The 18,676-nt window shown below is 61.9% G+C and overlaps 1 protein-coding gene across 4 annotated transcripts in view; it reads left to right on the plus strand.

The window, feature by feature from the left end:
• Dpp6 (dipeptidyl peptidase like 6) overlaps positions 1 to 15,345 on the plus strand; it is a 648,628-nt gene extending 633,283 nt beyond the window's left edge. For 3 of the 4 annotated variants that reach the window (XM_069997168.1, XM_069997171.1, XM_069997169.1), the window contains exons 19-26: positions 1,914 to 1,983; positions 4,619 to 4,813; positions 6,599 to 6,653; positions 7,543 to 7,654; positions 9,056 to 9,114; positions 11,694 to 11,766; positions 11,855 to 11,928; positions 13,656 to 15,344. In XM_069997168.1, coding sequence (XP_069853269.1) covers positions 1,914 to 1,983; positions 4,619 to 4,813; positions 6,599 to 6,653; positions 7,543 to 7,654; positions 9,056 to 9,114; positions 11,694 to 11,766; positions 11,855 to 11,928; positions 13,656 to 13,802 — 785 coding nt within the window. In that variant the 3' untranslated portion in view covers positions 13,803 to 15,344. Of the gene's footprint in view, positions 1 to 1,913; positions 1,984 to 4,618; positions 4,814 to 6,598; positions 6,654 to 7,542; positions 7,655 to 9,055; positions 9,115 to 11,693; positions 11,767 to 11,854; positions 11,929 to 13,655 lie in introns of all 4 variants that reach the window. The other variant, XM_069997167.1, reaches the window with a different exon arrangement.
• The last annotated feature ends 3,331 nt before the right edge of the window (positions 15,346 to 18,676 follow it).

The raw sequence follows: 18,676 nt of genomic DNA on the forward strand, positions 1-18,676 counted from the left end.
GTCCCCGGGCTCAGACGATGCCTGTGGAGGGCACCGGCTGTCTGTGGGTGCAGTGCACTGAGCCCCAAAGTCACCCCAAGTCCCTCACTCAGAGCCCCCGCTGGCAGCACCCCAAAGGTCATCTGTATCCGTAGCCTACTGCTAGTGCTGGAGGGGAGCTGGCCAGGCTGGAGGAGGAGGGTGAAGGCAGAGCTGTGAGTCTCTCCGGAAGGTGCCACCCCGAGCCGTCCCTCCCTGTCCTGTCCAGGGTCAGGGGCGCTGGGATGTTTGTGGGTAGCCTTGTGCTTGACCGCTCAGCCCAGCCGCCCCCCCCCCCCGCAGGCAGGGCAAGGGTCCGCAGGGTGGAAATGCAGCTCACCCCTGAGACAAGCGGCCCAGCCCAGGCCCTCCCGCTCCCGTGCTCGTGAGTGGATTCACTGGGAGCTGAAAGTAAGAGGCGTGATGTCAGAGCACGCGTGAGGCGGGCCCGTCCACATGAACTTGAAAGGGTCACGGCTTGGGCTTCAGGTCCTGTGGGGAGATGAACTGGACTTATCTGGAGACCAGGAGCGAGATGTTGCAGGAAGCCATGAAGTGGTACCCCACTTTGGCCACAGAATGTGCCTATGCCGTTGTCTCTACCCTGTTCCCACACCCCGACATGTGTCCTCCGCCCTGGAGCCCGCAGCTGGTGGCCGCACCCACCTTTGCCCAACTCCTCTCCTCTCCACAGCGGCTTCCTGCCCACCCCCCTCCGGTCTCTCCACCTGCCCCACGAGGGAGCTCTGAGTGCCAGGGTCGTTCACTCCCCCGCTGGCCCCTGAGATGCAGAAGAGCCTCCTGCTTTCCGGCCCTGCATCCAGGGCACAGCTCTGCTGAAGGGAAGGAAGTGGCCCAGCCACGGACCCCCCGCTGGCACAGCAGCTCACCCGAAGCCCAGGCAGGCTGCGGAGCTGCTCACGCTTTGCTTTCCACTTCTGCCGCCAGAGCCTCTGGTTGTCTGGGTCAGCCAGGCTGCCCTTCCCGAGGCCCACCCGGGGCTTCTAGGGGCAGAGCCAGCCCAGGCCAGCTTTATGGATGGTGAAGCGATGGAGTCCAACGCCGGCTTCTCCCGGCTGAGTCCCCGTGCCACTGATCTCATTTGCAAGTGATTAACATTGAGCCCCAGTCAGTGATGAGAAGCTGTGGGGAAGACCGCCTTGCCCGGTGTGTCTGTGCAGTAACCGCACTGGAAAGCCGCTGATGCCAACTTAATTGCTGCGCCTTTGGTAACCTGGGTGGTAGTTAACGTCAATGAGCAAATTCTGGTTTGACCCAGAAGGATGGTCTGGGGGTGAGCACGGACACTGACGCGGGACAGTTCCTCGAGGTTTGGCTGGCCCTTCTCTACCCGAGCACCTCGGGCCCAGCGGCCAGACCAGGGCAGCACCACCTCGCCCCAGTCCTCTCCCGTCAGACCTGCTGCGCAGGCCCCGCACACAGACTGGCAAAGCCGCCTGGCATGGGGCTCCCTGTGGCCCCCACACCAGCACTGTTCTTAGCTCAGCGCCCATCCCTCTGTCTCCTTCCTCCAACCCACTGTTCCCCATTATCCCAGTATTTGGCCCACACAACCATAGTCGCTTCTGGACGCCCTGTTGGCTGTCTGTGTGGAACTCTGCAGAGGGCCGGCCAGCACAGACGGGCCGGCTGTGTTCTCTCCTATTCACCGCTGTCCTGTGCAAGGTTGAGCTTAAGCTTCAGACTAAGCTCGGGCTCGGTCAGGTGACTAGCCCAAGGCCACAGTAAGCCCGTCACTGAGTTGAAGGTCCGGTCATCTCCCTGTGGACTTCCCACCGGGGGCCATCACGGCATTCCCGGCCAGCACGCGGTGTGCTGTACTGCCCTTCCCAGTTCAGCTGCCCCTCACCAGGCCGCGTTCCGTCTCTTCCCAGGCCTGCCCATGCAGATCCTGAAGCCGGCCACCTTCACAGACACCACCCACTACCCGCTGCTCCTTGTGGTGTAAGTACCGCTCCTCCTTCTCAGGTGCCCACTTTGGGATTCAGAGACACCGTGGAGAATGAGTTCTGAACACTTAAGGCAAGGTAAGCAGGGCCTGCGATGCTGTTCAGACAGACCTAGCGCCGTGCGCTCACCGCCTGGCCTGACCTGACAGCGCTGCTCCTCGGCAGAGAACAGGCTCTGGGCCGATGCTAGAGGTGCCCCCACCCCAGCAGGCCCTGCTGTCTGCTTCCAGGACAGTGAGGGCAGACAGATGTCAGACAGTGCCCAGAGAGAACTGACAACAGGGAGAAACAGCGTGGCAAGCTCGGGAGCATAACAGGCAGGAGGCTGGCCTGGGCAGGCAGGAGGCAGGCCAGAGAAACAGACTAAGGACAGCCAGTGCCTCAGACACTGCCTGTGGCCCGGCACCTTAGACGGCTGGCTCCTCACAGCAGGAACCCTGTGGCGTCTCCAGAGACTGCCCTAAACCAGTTCTCAGCCAGCATGGTGTCGGGCTCTCCCTGCGTTACTGAGCCGGCCTCAGTATGGTGAGGCTTACAAATGCCTGGGAGAAGCGGTCTGGCTGGCCGCCTAGTCTCAGCCATGGTCCCCGTCGCCTGGAGCGGCCCCCTGCTGAGCCTGGGCTCCACCCTACGCTGCAGAAGGCTCACTGCAAGGGGCTCCGTCTCGCAATCATGCTTCCCTTAAGATTGCCAGTGAGCTGCCACACACAGAGACATGGACACGCAGAGAGACACACATGGACACACAGACATGGATACACAGACATAGACACACACAGACATGGGCACACATACACACACAGACATGGACATGCAGAGAGACACGCATGGACACACACACAGAAACATGGACACACAGAGAGACACACATGGACACACACAGACATGGGCACACAGAAAAACAGACATGTACACACAGAAACATGGACACGCAGAGAGACATATAGATGGACATACACAGACATGGATACACACACACAGACATGGGCACGCAGAGAGACACACACAGACATGGGCACGCAGAGAGACACATGGACACATACGCACAGAAACATGGACATGCAGAGAGACACATGGATGGATACACACAGACATAGGCACACACAGACATGGATACACACAGACATAGACACACACACACACACACACGTTCTCTCTCAGTCTCTCTCCCTCTCCTTCCTTCTCTCCTTCTCCCTTCCTCACCTACTCTCTCCCTCCTCCCTCCCATCCTCTTCCCCCCTCTCTTTCCCTCTCTCCCTTCCTCTCCCCCTCTCCTTCTCTTGCTCTCTCTCCCTCTCCCTTCCTCTCCCTCACACTCCCTCTCCCCCTCCCTCTCCCCCTCCCTCTCCCTGTCTCTCTCCCTCTCTCTCTCCCTCTCTCCTCACACTGCTTCCTTTCTCCCATACTAAGCCCAGTTCTCACCATGTTCTAAAAGATGCTCCTGACATCACAAGCAGCGCCCCACCCCCACCCCCAGTGCCCTGGCCTCTCCTGGGATCTTAACGGGAGCCCCCCCCCCCCCGCATCTCTGTTGAAAGCTGTTTCCTTCCCCTTCTGAAGCAGACCTGGCAGAGCTCTGCAGCATTTGCAAAGAGCCAACACTGTGTCCAATGTCCCATGAGCAGGGACGGGGTGCTGATCAACTCAAAGCGCCCTCTGCCCCAGCAGGCAGGGGCCTGGCCTCCCGAGGGCCGATGAAGGGTGTGTGCGGCCTGAGTGCCCTCGGCAGCCCTTTCCTGGGAAGGGCGGAGGCTCTTGAGGATCAAGCTGCTACCTCTTCTTTCTTAGTGTGGGCACGCTCTGATCTGGTGCGGCCCCAGTGGGCATGGTTTTTATCACCATAATGAGATACATGCATGTCAGTCCTCAGCCAGCATTTGAGATCCCACAGGACCGTCCCCCGGAGATGGGACCATCCCCGGTGGCAGGGTGGCCGTGTCTGTGAATAGATGCACACGCGGAGGGTCAAGCACGTCTCTGGGAAGCATGCTGGCAGAAGGTTCCCGGCGGCTCCCAGTGCACAACGCTAGGTGCAGAGTCTTCTGAGAGCCGCCCCGTGCCACACATGCCTCTCCACCACCACCACCCCCCACAGAGGAGGAGGCCCCGGGTGGAGGCCTGGCCGCTTTCCCCCGTATAAACCCTCCACCAGCGATGCTCTGAAGCTCCTGTGCAGTGTCTCTGAATGAGGAGGGAAGGGGGGGCGAAATGTCTCCCCGTGTCCCCTTGGCCCCTCACCCACCCCCACCCCCGGAGGAGGACGGGAGGCCACTGTGCCGGCCTGTGTGCCACTGGACAGAATTGTCCAGACTGGAGTGCTGCTGCAGCCGGCTACGTGCTGGCGCTTGGTTTCCGAGGCCGGGGAGACCGGGCTTGGGACTCACAGCAAAGAGGATTGGAGAGCTCTTCCATAGTTTCCCCGCCCACGAAGAAACGTCGTCTGTGCCTGTCCAAGCAGTGCTGAGCTGGGGCCTGGCCCGTGCCCGGGGACTCTGCGCACTCGGTCCCCATTGCCCAAGGGCTGCGTGAAAGGCCCACTCGCTCGGCCTGGGCTCTGGAGAGCCCCAGGACGGGAGTCCCCGGAGCAGCGGCAGCCCACCCGCACGCTGAGGCCCGGCCCTCTTCTCCAGGGACGGCACTCCGGGCAGCCAGAGCGTGGCGGAGAAGTTCGAGGTGACCTGGGACACGGTGCTGGTGAGCAGCCACGGGGCGGTGGTGGTGAGGTGTGACGGCCGGGGCAGCGGCTTCCAAGGAACCAAGCTCCTGCACGAAGTGAGGCGGCGGCTGGGCGCGCTGGAGGAGCGGGACCAGGTGGAGGCCGTGCGGTGAGCAGCCCGGCAGGTGGGGGTAGGGGGGGTCGCTGCTGGTGCAGATGTTGTGGGTGGAACTGGCTCACCTCAGGGGGTGTCCACAGCGAGGCGTGAGAGAGTGAGGAGAGCCCTCCTCCAAGCCCGTGCCTGGTCACCCGCGGCGCGGCGGCGGCTTGTGTGTTGAGCTGGTCAGCGCGGGGCAGTGGCACGGGCGCTGAGCGAGCAGGCCACCAGCCCTGGCCCGTGCCCACACGCCTTTGCTGTCCATTCCACGGGGGGGGGGCAGGCCACGAGGAAGGACAGAGGGACTGTAGGTGGGGACAGGGGCGGGGCACGGGGCTGAGTGGGTGGGGGCCAGACCTCCCACGCACTACTGAGGACGGGAAGAGTCAGGGCAAAGGACCGGGCGCTCAAAACCATTGACTGAAGTTGATTGTTGTCCTGGAAAAGACGAAGAGCCCGAGGGGTGTGTGCCGGGCTACAGCTGGCCCCAGTCTGCCTTCTTTAGGATCTGGCCCTGTGGTTTCACCACTGAAGAAGAAGGATGCAGGGCCACCGGGAGGCTAGACATGACAGCCGCTCTGTTACCCTGACTTCCGGAAGGTCACTGGTCCCCACAGCCCCTCCCATCGCCGTCCACCCGATGCTGTCCTCTCGCAGCCCCGGGCCCCTGTCCATGACCAGCAGACAGAAGAGTCCTCCGTGCGGGGCATGAGACCGTGACAAGAGCCGCACGTGGACAGGGTGGACAGAAGGGAACGACCCAGCCCGGAAAGGCCACGGAGAGGACAGGGCCGGGGGCCAGCCTGGAAGGCAGGGCAGGGGCTTTCCAGACAGAAAATGGGAGGTGCAGTCCCAGCCACGTCACGTGAACGCGGGCAGGGGTGAGGCCCAGCCAGACACACAGAGGCGGGAGGCGGGAACAGGCAGGGGTGACGAGGAGGTGGCCGGTGCATGCAGTCAGACAATGGTCAGAGAGGGCAGGCAGCGCTCGGCAGCGGCGCAGCGCTGTGTCCCAGCGGGCGTGAAGGCTGCCACGGCTGAACCCGGTCCTTGGCAGGCTGCCTGGTGCAAGAACGGGCCCTCCAGGGCCTAGGGCACTACGCCCTGTCTGTCTAGAAGGGACACGCGACAAAAGTGAGCCCAACCAGCCGGCAGAACACAGGAAAACAGGAAGTGGGGAGAAACGGGAGCCCCAGGATAGCCGGCCCGCAGGAGGCTCCGACGATGGGGCACACACAGAAGTAGCCGCATTGCCGTACCCCAGCCATGCCAGCCTGGACAGCAGGCTGGCCATGCCCAAGGCACAGACCGGGCAGGACCTGGGGGGAGGGAGCAAGTCCGCATGCTGTGGGTGTAAGGCTCCTCCTTCAACAGGACCCGGGGCTGAGGACTGGACCCGGCCGGGGAGCCCAGCTGCCCGCCCCGCCCCGCCCTGCCCCGCCCCACCCCGCCCCGCCCCACCCCGCCCCGCCGCGCAGCTCAGAACCAGAGCTCTGACTCCCCAGAGCCACTCAGGTTCCAGGAGGGGCCCACAGCAGTGGGTTTCCTACAGCCAGGGGGTGCCTGCTGCTGGGCAGCTTTATACACCTGGAACGTCTCTCACACACATACACACTCACACACACACTCACAGGCTCAGGCGTGGCAAAGGTGGTGGAGTTTTATGATCCCAGCGTGCATTGTCATTTAAAGAGAGGTGTTCGTGCGTGCCGAGGTACTGGCAGAGCCGTGGTCCATGGGGTACTAAGCACATCCACACCAGCACTGAACCCTGTGTCTTCCCCCACCACCTTGCAGGACCATGCTGAAGGAAACATACATCGACAAGACGCGGGTGGCTGTGTTTGGGAAGGTGAGTCTGGCCGTCTTCCGTCTGATCTGTCGGATGAGTAGAGCTACAGGACCTCCAGGCTCCACCTGGGTCTTGAGGCCACGTGGGAGGGGGCCTGGGTGGGGGAGTGAGATGCAGGAGGCTTGTAGAGGCTTAGGTCCCGTTGGCTGACACACAGCTGACCCTCAGCGGATGACCTGGGAGCAATGGCCGGAGCCCCATGGCAGCCCTGGCCCCCCACCTGTACCTGTGGTCACCGCACTGCCCCCTGGTTCTCTGAGTCTACTGCTGTCTCCCACCAAAATGTTCCCCTCCATGTGCCCTCTGCCCTGTCACCTTGGCCGTCCTCGAGGCCTGCAGCCCCTCTGCCTGCCCCGGCAGCCCTGAGGGCCACGCTCTGAGTGGGCTCTCCCTGCCAGCCCCAGTCATCAGCAGCGGCCGTGAGGCCTCGGACAGCCTCGTGCAGACCTGGTCGGAGATCACCCATGCTGCCCGGTGTTCTCTCTGGACCGCTCAGATTGCATACAGGGACTGGCCTTGCCTGCAGACATCTGCATGCATGCTTACACTCATGCTGTCTTCACCGGAAGCTGGAAGGCAGGTGGGAGGGAGGCCGTGCAGCACGCTGGATTGGGATGCTGGATCGGCCAGCCTCCTGCTGGCCGCGTGTTTCCAGCCATCACCTCTTCATCGGTCCCTTCATCGCGCTCGCTCAGCAGGAAGCATCTCATCACCAATCCTGGGCGCAGACGTGTTTGCTTTGTACCTCCTCTCACTGAGCTGAACACACTTTTAAAGTTAAAATTTAGGAAAAAGAGACCACGTGAGCACGTTTGCATAAGTCCCTGGCTGTGTCCAAGGCTGGTCTTGTGATCCGTTGTGGCCTCTCTTCTTTCTCTCAACGCCCCAGGATTACGGTGGCTACCTGAGCACCTACATTCTCCCGGCCAAGGGCGAGCACCAGGGCCAGCTGTTCACCTGCGGCGCTGCCGTCTCTCCCATCACAGACTTCCACCTCTACGGTAAGGCCCCTACGAGACCCACAGCATGCCCACCCCACGGCCTTCTCCTGCGGAAGGAAGGGTCCTTCATTCTGAGTGAAAATGCTCATTTCTGCAGGCCATGTGGTCAGCTCACAAGGCCAGCAGAGCTGGTGGCCCCGCTGGCGGGAGTGGGGTTAGAAAGCCTCCCCTGCCACCCGCCCGTGGCCCTTCCCCCCAGGACCGCCCTTCCTCTGCTGCCAGCGTGTTCCTGGTGGGCCTCTGAGAAGGGAGAAGGGCTGGGTGGTAAAGACTTCTAAGGGGTGTGGATTCTGCATCTTCCACACTCCCACACCCAGCACACACACATGCACGCACACACACATGCACACAGTGCATTCCCAGCCATGCATCCACACACCCACGCTCATCTGTTACCAGACGACAATTCAACAGAGGTCAAAACAAGCTCACCCTCCTCCCTGGCCAAGGCTTGTGCCAAGCCAGAGCGGGGTCCATGTTGTTGGGGTCCAGCCCGGACAGAGGGGAGGCCACTCGGGTGGGAGACAGCCACCCTGCCTGGGTGACTGAGCTTGCAAGTTCCTCCTGCCAGCCCCGTTTTCTGGCTGGGCATGGTTTGGGGACACACACACCATGTGGGGTGTTTTGGATTTTGTGCACGGAGGTCTTTTCTGTGGCTCTGGGAGTGTGTGTCTGGGCAGGGCGGCCGGGCACCAGGGTGGAGGCCCTGAGCCTCGAGGTGCGTGTGGAGGGCATTGCGTGTGCTCTGTGGAGCCTGCGGGGGTCTGGCTCGTCCTTTGGCTTCCCACAGCCCGTCGCTAGCGCTGTGGGCCCCATGGGGCAATCCAGGTCCCCCTCGCTCCAGCCTCACGACTGCTCCTCTTCACAGATGCTCTTTCTAGGGCAAATGTCCACGTACACTTGTATAAGACTGCTCCTGGGTCAGCATCCGGATAAGAGTAATTTTCCAGCCAGGCTCCCATGGCTCATTCCTGTCATCACAGGTGCTCAGGAGGCTGAGATTGGAGCCAGCCCAGGCAGAAAAGTCCGAAACAACCTATCTCCAATTAACCAGCACAAGGCTGGCTCAATGGTAGAGCACTAGGCTTGAACAGAAAAGCTAAGCAAGAGCAAGAGGCCCTGAGTTCAAACACCCCAGTACCAGCACACATGCGCACACGCACGCACACACACACACACACACACACACACACACACACACACATGCCAAGCAAATCGAATGGGAATTGTTAGGGAGAGGCTGCCCTGTTCGCTCGGATGCTCATCCACTAGGCTCCGAATGGCCCCATTTTGCTGTAGTGATAGAGCGCCCTGGCGTGGAAGGTCCCCAGCCTCTCCCCTGGCGCGTGGGCTGCCCCTGTGCTGCCCAAGGATGGACACTGACCTCCCGTTTCTGTGCAGCGTCGGCATTCTCCGAGCGCTACCTGGGCCTCCACGGACTCGACAACAGGGCCTATGAGGTAGGTGGGGCGCAGCTACATGCGCTGGAGTCGCCCCTCCTCCCCTTCCCTGCCCCCTCCGCCCACCCTCCCCCCCAGACACTGCGCCTCGGGGCCAGGGCCTTTGTGACTCCACCATCAGAGCCCAGCCTAGGGAACCCCAAGGCCGCCCTCTGACCACACGTGAGCAGTGTGTGTGTGTGTGTGTGTGTGTGTGTGTGTGTGTGTGTGCACATGTGCGTGTGTTTGGCCTCCTTCCACTGCCACAATGCAACCATGCATGAGCTGTGTGTGTGCACACATGTGTGTGTGGCCTCCTTTCGCTGCCACGGTACAGACCATGCATGAGCTGTGTGTGTGTGCACAAGTGCGTGTGTGTGTGTGCACATGTGCATGTGTGGCCTCCTGCTGCCACAATGCAGACCATGCATGAGCTGTGTGTGTGTGTGCACATGTGCGTGTGTGTGGCCTTCAGCTGCTGTGATGAAGACCACGCATGAGTTGTGTGTGCATGTGTGTGCACGCATGTGTGCATGTGTGTGGCCTCCTTCCACTGCTGTGATGCAGACCATACGTGAGCTGTGTGTGTGTGTGCATGTGCGTGTGTGTGGCCTCTTTCCACTGCCGTGATGTAGACTATGCATAAGCTGTGTGTGTGCCTGTGTGTGCACGCACGTGTGCATGTGCATGGCCTCCTTCCACTGCTGTGATGCAGACCATGCATGAGCTGTGTGCGTGTGTGTGCATGTATGTGGCCTCCTTCAGCTGCTGTGATGCAGACCACGTGTGAGTTGTGTGCATGTATGTGCACACACGTGTGCGTGTGTGTGGCCTCCTTCCACTGCTGCGATGCATGAGCTCTGTGTGTGCATGTACGTGGCCTCCTTCAGCTGCTGAGATGCAGACCACACATGAGCTGTGTGTGTGTGTGTGTGCACGTGCATGTGTGTGGCCTCTTCACTGCCGTGATGTAGACCACACGTAAGCTGTGTATGTGTGTGTGTGCGTGTGCATGGCTTCCTTCCACTGCCATGATGCAGACCACGCATGAGCTCTGTGTGTGTGTACATATGCATGTGCGCGGCCTCCTTCCGCTGTCAAGATGCAGACCACACGTGAGATGTGTGTGTGTGTGTGTGTGTGTGTGTGTGTGTGTGTGTGTGCATGTGCGCGGCCTCCTTCTGCTGCTGAGATGCAAGCCCAAGACCTGTGTGAGGGAGGGGGAAGGCTGAGAGTGTGCTGGGAGGGGCGTGATGGCATCGCGCCAGGCCCGCCCGCCCGCTCCCTGCCCCTGGGGCTGTGGTCCTTTGGGAGGGAGACCTGTGATGTGCTCCACCCCTGGACACTGAATGTCCCTAACTAGCTGGGTGTCACACAGGGTCATGTGGGTGTCACACAGGGTCATGTAGATGTCACATAGGGTCATGTGGATGTCACACAGGGTCATGTGGGTGTCACAGGGTCATGTGGGTGTCACACAGGGTCATGTGGGTGTCACACAGGGTCATGTGGGTGTCACAGGTCATGTGGATGTCACAGGGTCATGTGGGTGTCACACGGGTCATGTGGGTGTCACACGGGGTCATGTGGATGTCACACAGGGCCATGTGGGTGTCACACAGGGCCATGTGGGTGTCACACGGGGTCATGTGGATGTCACACAGGGCCATGTGGATGTCACACGGGGCCATGTGGGTGTCACAGGGTCATGTGTCACACAGGGTCATGTGGATGTCACACAGGGCCATGTGGGTGTCACAGGGTCATGTGGGTGTCACACAGGGTCATGTGGGTGTCACACAGGGTCATGTGGATGTCACACAGGGCCATGTGGGTGTCACAGGGTCATGTGGATGTCACACGGGGTCATGTGGGTGTCACACAGGGTCATGTGGGTGTCACAGGGTCATGTGGATGTCACACAGGGTCGTGTGGGTGTCACACAGGGTCATGTGGGTGTCACACAGGATCATGTGGGTGTCAGATGTCACACCGGGTCATGTGGGTGTCACACAGGGTCATGTGGGTGTCACACAGGGCCATGTGGATGTCACACAGGGCCATGTGGGTGTCACAGGGTCATGTGGGTGTCACACGGGGTCATGTGGGTGTCACACGGGGCCATGTGGGTGTCACACAGGGTCATGTGGGTGTCACACGGGGTCATGTGGGTGTCACACGGGGCCATGTGGGTGTCACACGGGGTCATGTGGGTGTCACACAGGGTCATGTGGGTGTCACACGGAGTCATGTGGATGTCACACAGGGCCATGTGGGTGTCACAGGGTCATGTGGGTGTCACACAGGGTCATGTGGGTGTCACACAGGGCCATGTGGGTGTCACACTCAGCAGGGGGTGGTCACACAGGGTCATGTGGGTGTCACACGGGGTCATGTGGATGTCACAGGGCCATGTGGGTGTCACACAGGGCCATGTGGGTGTCACAGGGCCATGTGGGTGTCACACGGGGCCATGTGGGTGTCACACTCAGCAGGGGGTGGTCACACAGGGCTGGGGGTGGGGTATGTGTGTCAGGTTTTAATGTGACACCAGCTCCCTGACCTCCACTAACCGTGTCCCCTGGCGGCTGCCCATGCAGATGACCAAGGTGGCCCACCGAGTGTCAGCACTGGAGGGACAGCAGTTCCTGCTCATCCACGCCACGGCCGATGGTGAGGACCAGGCCCCGTCCGCCGGCTGGTGACGCCCGGGGAGGGCGCTACGTGTTTGCACAAACACTTGCCTGTTTTCTTCTTACAGAAAAAATCCATTTCCAGCACACGGCAGAGCTCATTACGCAGCTAATCAAGGGAAAGGCCAATTACAGCTTACAGGTACGGAATGCTTGTCTGTGTGGAGCAGGGGAACTGTGGGAAAAGGCTGTGATGTCCAGCGTGTGCCCAGTCAGCTGACACTCCGCAGGCCCTCACACAAGGCCTGCTTTTCCTCTAACCAATGCCATCTCAGCTCTACCCTAAGCCGCGGCTAAACGCCCGCCCGCTGTCCCACAGGCTGAGTCGGCCCTGCACACCCGCGTGGGCCGCGCGGTGGAGAGGGCAGGCCCCAGGCCTTCTCTGCTGGCTCTCCTGGACACTGCCAGGGTGTTGCGGCACGCCTGTGGCTAGGGCAGGACAGCTGTCCGTCCGCCTTCTGAGACCTGCGCTCGCCGCTTCAACCGCTGACTCCTGCCAGCGTGCACAGGGCCGATCCTAGAAACTGCCTCCTGTCCTGCTCGTCCTCGGGCCCCATCGTTTGGGGTCCAGCAGCCTGGCTGCCCGGCCCAGACCTCCACCTGCCCTGTCTCTGGAGTTGGGGAAGGTTGAGGCTCAGGAGAGCACTGGGAGGAGGGGAGTGAGGACTGGCGTGTGAGGGGGAAGGATGCAGGTCAGTGAACTGGACTGTATACCTGACACTCGTGGGTGAACCCTGGGAGATTGAAAGTCATTTCTGTGCTGGCCCTGAGGCCCCGGACATACCACCAGGGCTGACAGGCTGCATCCCCACACTACCTGGGCTGAATCCACGCAAAGGGCCCCGGGGCCGTGTGCTCGTGTTCAGCCCGTCCTGACAGATGCACGAGTCCATCGCTCTGCCCAGCTCCAGCCAAGTGCAGGGCCAGGGTCAAAGGCAGGGGCCTGGCGCCTCCCTTCCTGTGTACAGTTGGGTCTCCTAGCAAATATGCATGAACTCACCTAATGGCATCATGTACAGAATAAAGTTGGGTGCTGCCCTGCAAGACACCAGGGGTAGATGAGGTTCAAAATGCAGGGCTCAGGATGGGCTTCTGGGAGAGACTTGTACAGGACTGGCACGGCGGCCCCAGAGACCCTGGCCAACAGAGCAAGCCTCAGGCCCCTCCCACACCCTGGGCCTTGCTCTAAACCCTTCCCACAGACATAATGAGCCAGGCTCTTTTACAGCTGTGACCCCTGACCCCACAGCCAGGCAGGGTGAGCATAGCAGGGCCAAGTACAAAGACACACAGCAGCAGGATGCCCGATAGAGGGGCTTGCCCGTGCCCGGAGTGCATGGAAAGCACTCCGTGTGTGTCTGGGTGTGTGATATGTGCGTGGTGTGTGTCTCTGGACATGTGTGTCCATGTGTATTGTGTGTGGTATATGTGGTGTATGTTTGAGTGTGTTGGGTGTGTATCTGTGTGTGTGTGTGTGTGTGTGTGTGTCCCCAGACTTAGCTGTGTGGCCCCTGAGCGTGTGTCCAGGTTGCAAATCCAGGCGAGCAGTCTGACCCCAAAGACTCTGCCGAAAAAGTGTTTTCTGACTTTTCAACCAGTTCTGGCCCGGTGCCCACGGCCTCTGGCAAACGCAAGGCACTGCAAGGCAGAGGTGCCGGGGAGGTCGGCTGGCCTTCGCGACTCCTCGGGAGTGCCCCGTGCCGCCGGGCGCGCTCCGCTGTCTGGGCCCACGGGCGGAGCTCCTGGGCCTACGTCTGCGTGGGGGCTGCGGCGGGCAGGAAACGTCCGGCCGCGCGCACGGAGCGCCCGGGCGCCCCGGCTGTGTCCCCCGTCCCTCGGGAGGGGTCACTGCCGCTGCCTTCCCCACAGATCTACCCCGACGAGAGCCACTACTTCCACAGCACCGCCCTTCAGCAGCACCTGAACCGGGCCATCATCAACTTCTTCGTGGAGTGCTTCAGGATCCAGGACCAGCTACCCACAGCCACAGCGAAAGAGGAGGAAGAAGAGGACTAAGCACACGTCTGCCCTGCGCGCGCTCACACACACACACACACACACACACACACACACACACGCACACGTGCAACTGAGACCTCTCCCCGGAGCCTGAGGGCGGCCAGGCTGAGGGGACGAGGGTCGGCCGCACGTGTCTCTCCATGCTGAGGGCAGATGGGCGTGGGACCCGCCCTTCTTCTCCGGAGGAGACTGACCGCCCCGCAGCCCGGACACCCGCCCCAGCAGCCTCACCTCCCCCGACCCCCAGGGACTGGCACGTCCCACATCCACCCCCCAGAGGGACAAAGCGAAGGACAGATGGCAGCAAGGCCCCAGGAAAACTGGCCCCTAAACTCACGCTTCCACTCAGCAGCCCCGCAGCGCTCTGTGAGCAGTGTCCACGCCGTCCCCCCCCTCCACCGCCACAGCCAGGCCTCGAAACAGCACGGCCCAGGACGCGCTCACCGACGCCCGGCCGTTCCACAGCACACCCCACATCTGCCCAGACAAGAGCCTCTGCTCCCCAGTGCTGCCGCCGCTGTGCGCACGCGTGTTAACCACGTGGAAGGAATGGGTGTTTCTCTGCGGCTTTAGCCGGCGCGCGGGGGGCTGAGGCGCTGCGCCCTCTTTGCGTTTCTTCCCCTTCTTTACTTTCCTTTGGCCGCTGCGTCTGCCTCCTCCCTGTGCTTCCCGGGATGACGAAAGGGAGCCGCGGGGACGCTCCGCGCCGTGGTCACTGGTGCGGGCGCTGCAGCCGCTGGGGGAGAACGCGCAGGATTGAGGAGCCCAAAATCCGTCCGTCCCCCGCACTGGGGGGTGGCCGTCGGTCCGCGTCGTCCTTGCGCACCTGTCCTGCCCCGCCCGCGTCCTCCCTGACAGGTCACCGGGGCCTTTCGCAGGACGTTTGTTTGGAAATCACGAGCTGGCGAAGCGAGGGTTCCACCCTCCGGGCGTGGGGGGTCAGAAGGGAAGTGCGGGACCTGCGGCCCCAGCCCCGGGGCGGAGGCCGGGTGGCTCCCCGTGGACCTTGTAAGATACGCGCTGGCGATGCACCGCCGCTGTCCCGTGTACATTTCATTTCGCTGTATATAACGAGGATCGTGTGTCGGGCGCGCGCCGCGCCACGCGTGCATGCGGACGCGCTCGGCCCGGGCGTCCAGCCGGCCGGGGTGAACAGACCGGCCACGGGCATTCATTTCCCTTGGCGCTGGTGGACAGACGGGAGGTCAGCCCGACGCCTCCGGCCCCGTGGAGCGTCCTTGACGTCCCGCCTGCCGCGGACGCGCCCCTGCCGCGTCTCGGTGGGGTTTGGTTCCACCCGCGCCCGCGTGGGATGTCAGTTCCCGTGAGGTCCGTGGGAAGATCCCATGGCGGGATCCTGAAGGGCGGCGCGGCTGGGGGCGAGGACCCACGGGCCGGCCGCAGCAGCATCCCAGCGCCGCCTCGCGCTGCGGCCGCGAGCAGGCCAGCAAGGCGGGCTCGGGCCGGCCCGGCCGCAGCCTCCGCCCAGGGGAGACGGCGTGGCATGGTAGTGTTTGTTCGTCCATGGAATAAAACATTATTTTACCACTCGCATAGCTCTTTCCTTGCTTCTCCTCACCGTCCCCCTCAGCAGGCAGAGCCAGGAGAGGGCTTAGAGCGGTCCCTGGCGGTGCGTGCCCTGTCCCCAGCCCAAGCCAGTGCCTGAAAAGCCTGCTTGACGGCGGCGTCGGGTAAAAACAGCCTTGGCGACGGTTCACAGAGGGGGCACCGCGCCGCGGCCAGGCCGGCCAGAAAAGGAGTCAGTGCGTCTCCCCCACTGCCACCCCTCCGCCCCGGCGCGGCCCCTCTGCCCACCCTGCGCTGGCGAGATCTCTGCCCACCTCGCGCTGGCGAGATCTCTGCCCACCCCGCGCTGGCATCTCCTCTCTGCCGTCGTGAGGAGACACCTTAGGTTGGGCAGCGGACGCCATGGAATGCAGTGGCATGATGGCAGGGGGCGGGGGGAATCTTCCTGGGGTGCTCACAGGGAGGGAGGGAGAATGTTCTGTTTTGCTTGCTTTTCCTCCTCCTCCTCCTCCTCCTCCTCTCCTCCTCCTCCTCCTCCTTCTCCTCTTTCTCCTCCTTCTCCTCTCCTCCTCTCCTCTTCCCCCTCCTCCTTCTCCTCTTTCTCCTCCTCTCCTCCTCCTCTTCCTCCTCCTCCTCTTTCTCCTCCTCCTCTCCTCCTCCTCTTTTCCTCCTCCTCTCCTCCTCCTCTTTTCCTCCTCCTCCTCCTGCTGTTCCTCCTCCTCCTGCTGCTGTTCCTCCTCCTTTCTGCTTCTGCTTCTGCTTCTTTTTTTGCAGTGTTGGCAATCAAAGTGCCAGTGCTCTGCCCCCAGCCTCCACCTGGGCCTGATGTCTCTGTAGGAGACACCAGTCTCCGTGTGAGGACCCCTAGCCCTAATCACACCCCAGAGAGGAAGTGAGCATTCTCCACTCTAGAACCCGTTGCTGGGTGCAGGGAGGAGGCGGGGGGAGCGGCTTAGAGGGTCAGGAAGGGGCGGGCTCGGGGCAGCTGGTCCGAGCGGGTGCTGCATCCCAAATGTCCATTCACCATCTGAAGCCAGCCGCCCAGCGGGGCGCCCCAAGCCCAGACAAGAAAGCCCCCCCCCAATGAGCCAGGCGGGCGGCCGCACCCACGGCCCTCCCGCCCTGTTTTCGCCCTGTCGCTGCGTGCCTCCGTCCACGCGCTGCGGCGCGGGTGTCCGGGCAGGAGCTGGACCACGTGTTGTCCCGGCCTGGGGAGGGAGGAAGGAGGCTCTCCCCACCTCAGCCAGCCCAGGGGCCCGGGGGAGGTCCAGGGCCTCTGCTTGGCATCCTGGGGTCTGGGGGGCCCTGAGCTGCATGGAGAGCGGACATCACACACTGGGAGCGGATGTGGATGTGGGCCTGAGCCAGGTCTGGAAGCAAGCGTGACCCCCAGCAAGCCCGGCGGAGGGCGCGGAGGGCGCGAGGCGGGGGAGGAGGGCCGTGCCAGCCACATCTAGGGAGCGAAACCTGTCCCCGGGGCAGAGCCAAGAGACTGGGGGAAGAGGAAGCAGTAAGAAGGTTTGAGAAGAGGCCGGGTGCTGGTGGCTCACGCCTGTCATCCTAGCTAATCAGGAGGCTGAGATCTGAGGATTGCGGTTCAAAGCCAGCCTGGGCAGGAAAGTCTGCAAGACTCTTATCTCCAGTGAACCACCAGAAAACTGGAAGTGGCACTGTGGCTCAATGGTAGAGAGCTCGCCTTGAGCTGAAGAGCTGAGGGACAGCGCCCAGACCCAGAGTTCACACCCCATGGCTGACCAAAAAAAAAGGAAGAAAGCAAGGTTACCGAGGTCTCTCCCTGGTGGGGCTGGCAAGGCTCTTGGGGGATAGAGCTTCGTGCCTGGGCGCTCAGAGCCGGCCTGGGTCACAGCAGAGGAGAGGATCCCGGCGAGAGCTGGGCCGGCGTGCCCTTGACAGTTCCTTCTTCCATACACGTTTCTTGAAATCCTATCTTATACCTGCTAGAATTTCTAGTATGTTATTAATATTACATTTTAATTTTTTTTAATTTTTATGGTCTCACAAATTAGATGCCCAACTCCCAAACTTCCGGTGCCCTCACTCCCCTTATTGGAGATAGTATTTAACATTTTCTTAGATTGAACATTATTATTATTATTGGGGGAAGGCAGTACTGGGGTTGGGATTCAGCAGGTAGGTGCTCTACCATTTGATTCACATCCTGGCCAAATGGCCTCCTTGGTCACCAACTCTCCCCCTGCTCCAGGCTCCCCCCAGTGGCCAGCCCTGGTCACAGCAAGTGCCCTGTGATGGCGCTGTATGCCCGGTCCTCAGAACAGAGTATGTGTTCATTAAGACGTTGGGTGTTACCCAGCAGTAGGCAGTGATTCCTATTCACCTCTGAGTCTCTAATGCAGTGCACCTTGCAGGTCCGAAGGCCCCGCCTCTCCCCCAAAGCAAAACCTCAGCCACGCCCCCCTCCCCCCCCACCAGGGAACAACACGGAGACTTCACGCCCCCTCCCTGCAGCCTGGGTCTCCTGGACCATCCGGCTCACCCTCTAGCCAGGGCAGCGGGGTCACGTGTGCCGACGCCTTCAGCAGTAGAAATGGCCAGATGCAGGCTGGAGACAGGCAGGCGAACGGGCTGGTATCAGATAATGGGACCGGCAGCCAGCCAGGCCGGTGACGGCCGGGCCCTGGCCTTTGTCAGCACTGTGGCCTTACAGCTTCACCCCGGCACTCTGCAGGTCAGCATGTCACGACGTTTGTGTCTGCGCACCGGCCCTTCCCCAGCAGGACTGTAAGCTCCGTGTGCCCCGAGAAGGCAGCCACAGGCCAGAGCACCACAACCTCCAACAACCAATCCGTCGGGGATGGCAGGCCTCCACCTGCACCAGCCAGGCATGGTTCTCCTAAATCTTCTCTAATGTCTCGCCTGGCAGTGACAGAAATAGGTTGGTGCACCCCTGGGGAGCACCGGCCGCACCCTGGGGGGCGGGAGGAGCTTCAGTAGCCCCCTGGGCCTGAGCCAAAGCCTGGGAATGTCTGCATCTGCCGTAATAGCACCCGTCAGGACCCCTGCGGGTTGGTGGCAGGAGGGGCATCAGAGCCACCCCTCAGAACTGCGAAGCTTGCAGGCCTCTCCCAGGCTGGGCCCCCAGCAGGCCGGGAAAGCCTGGCCCAGCTGCGCACACCCCTCACGAGCCCCTGCAAAGCCGCCAGCCTCGCGTGCATAGCTTCATCCCCAGGCCTCCACCGGTGGGAAATGAGAGGAGGTGCACTCTGTGATCCCAGACACAGGTGGCAAAGAAGCAGGCCGTCTCCGGTCAGCCTCTGCAGCCAGGGGAGAGAGCCTGGCTGCTGTGGCTGTGGCCAGCAGCCCAC

The sequence above is a fragment of the Dipodomys merriami genome, unplaced genomic scaffold (genome assembly GCF_024711535.1).
Source record: "Dipodomys merriami isolate MVZ:Mamm:240054 unplaced genomic scaffold, mDipMer1.0.p SCAF_5, whole genome shotgun sequence".
Lineage (NCBI taxonomy): Eukaryota > Metazoa > Chordata > Mammalia > Rodentia > Heteromyidae > Dipodomys > Dipodomys merriami.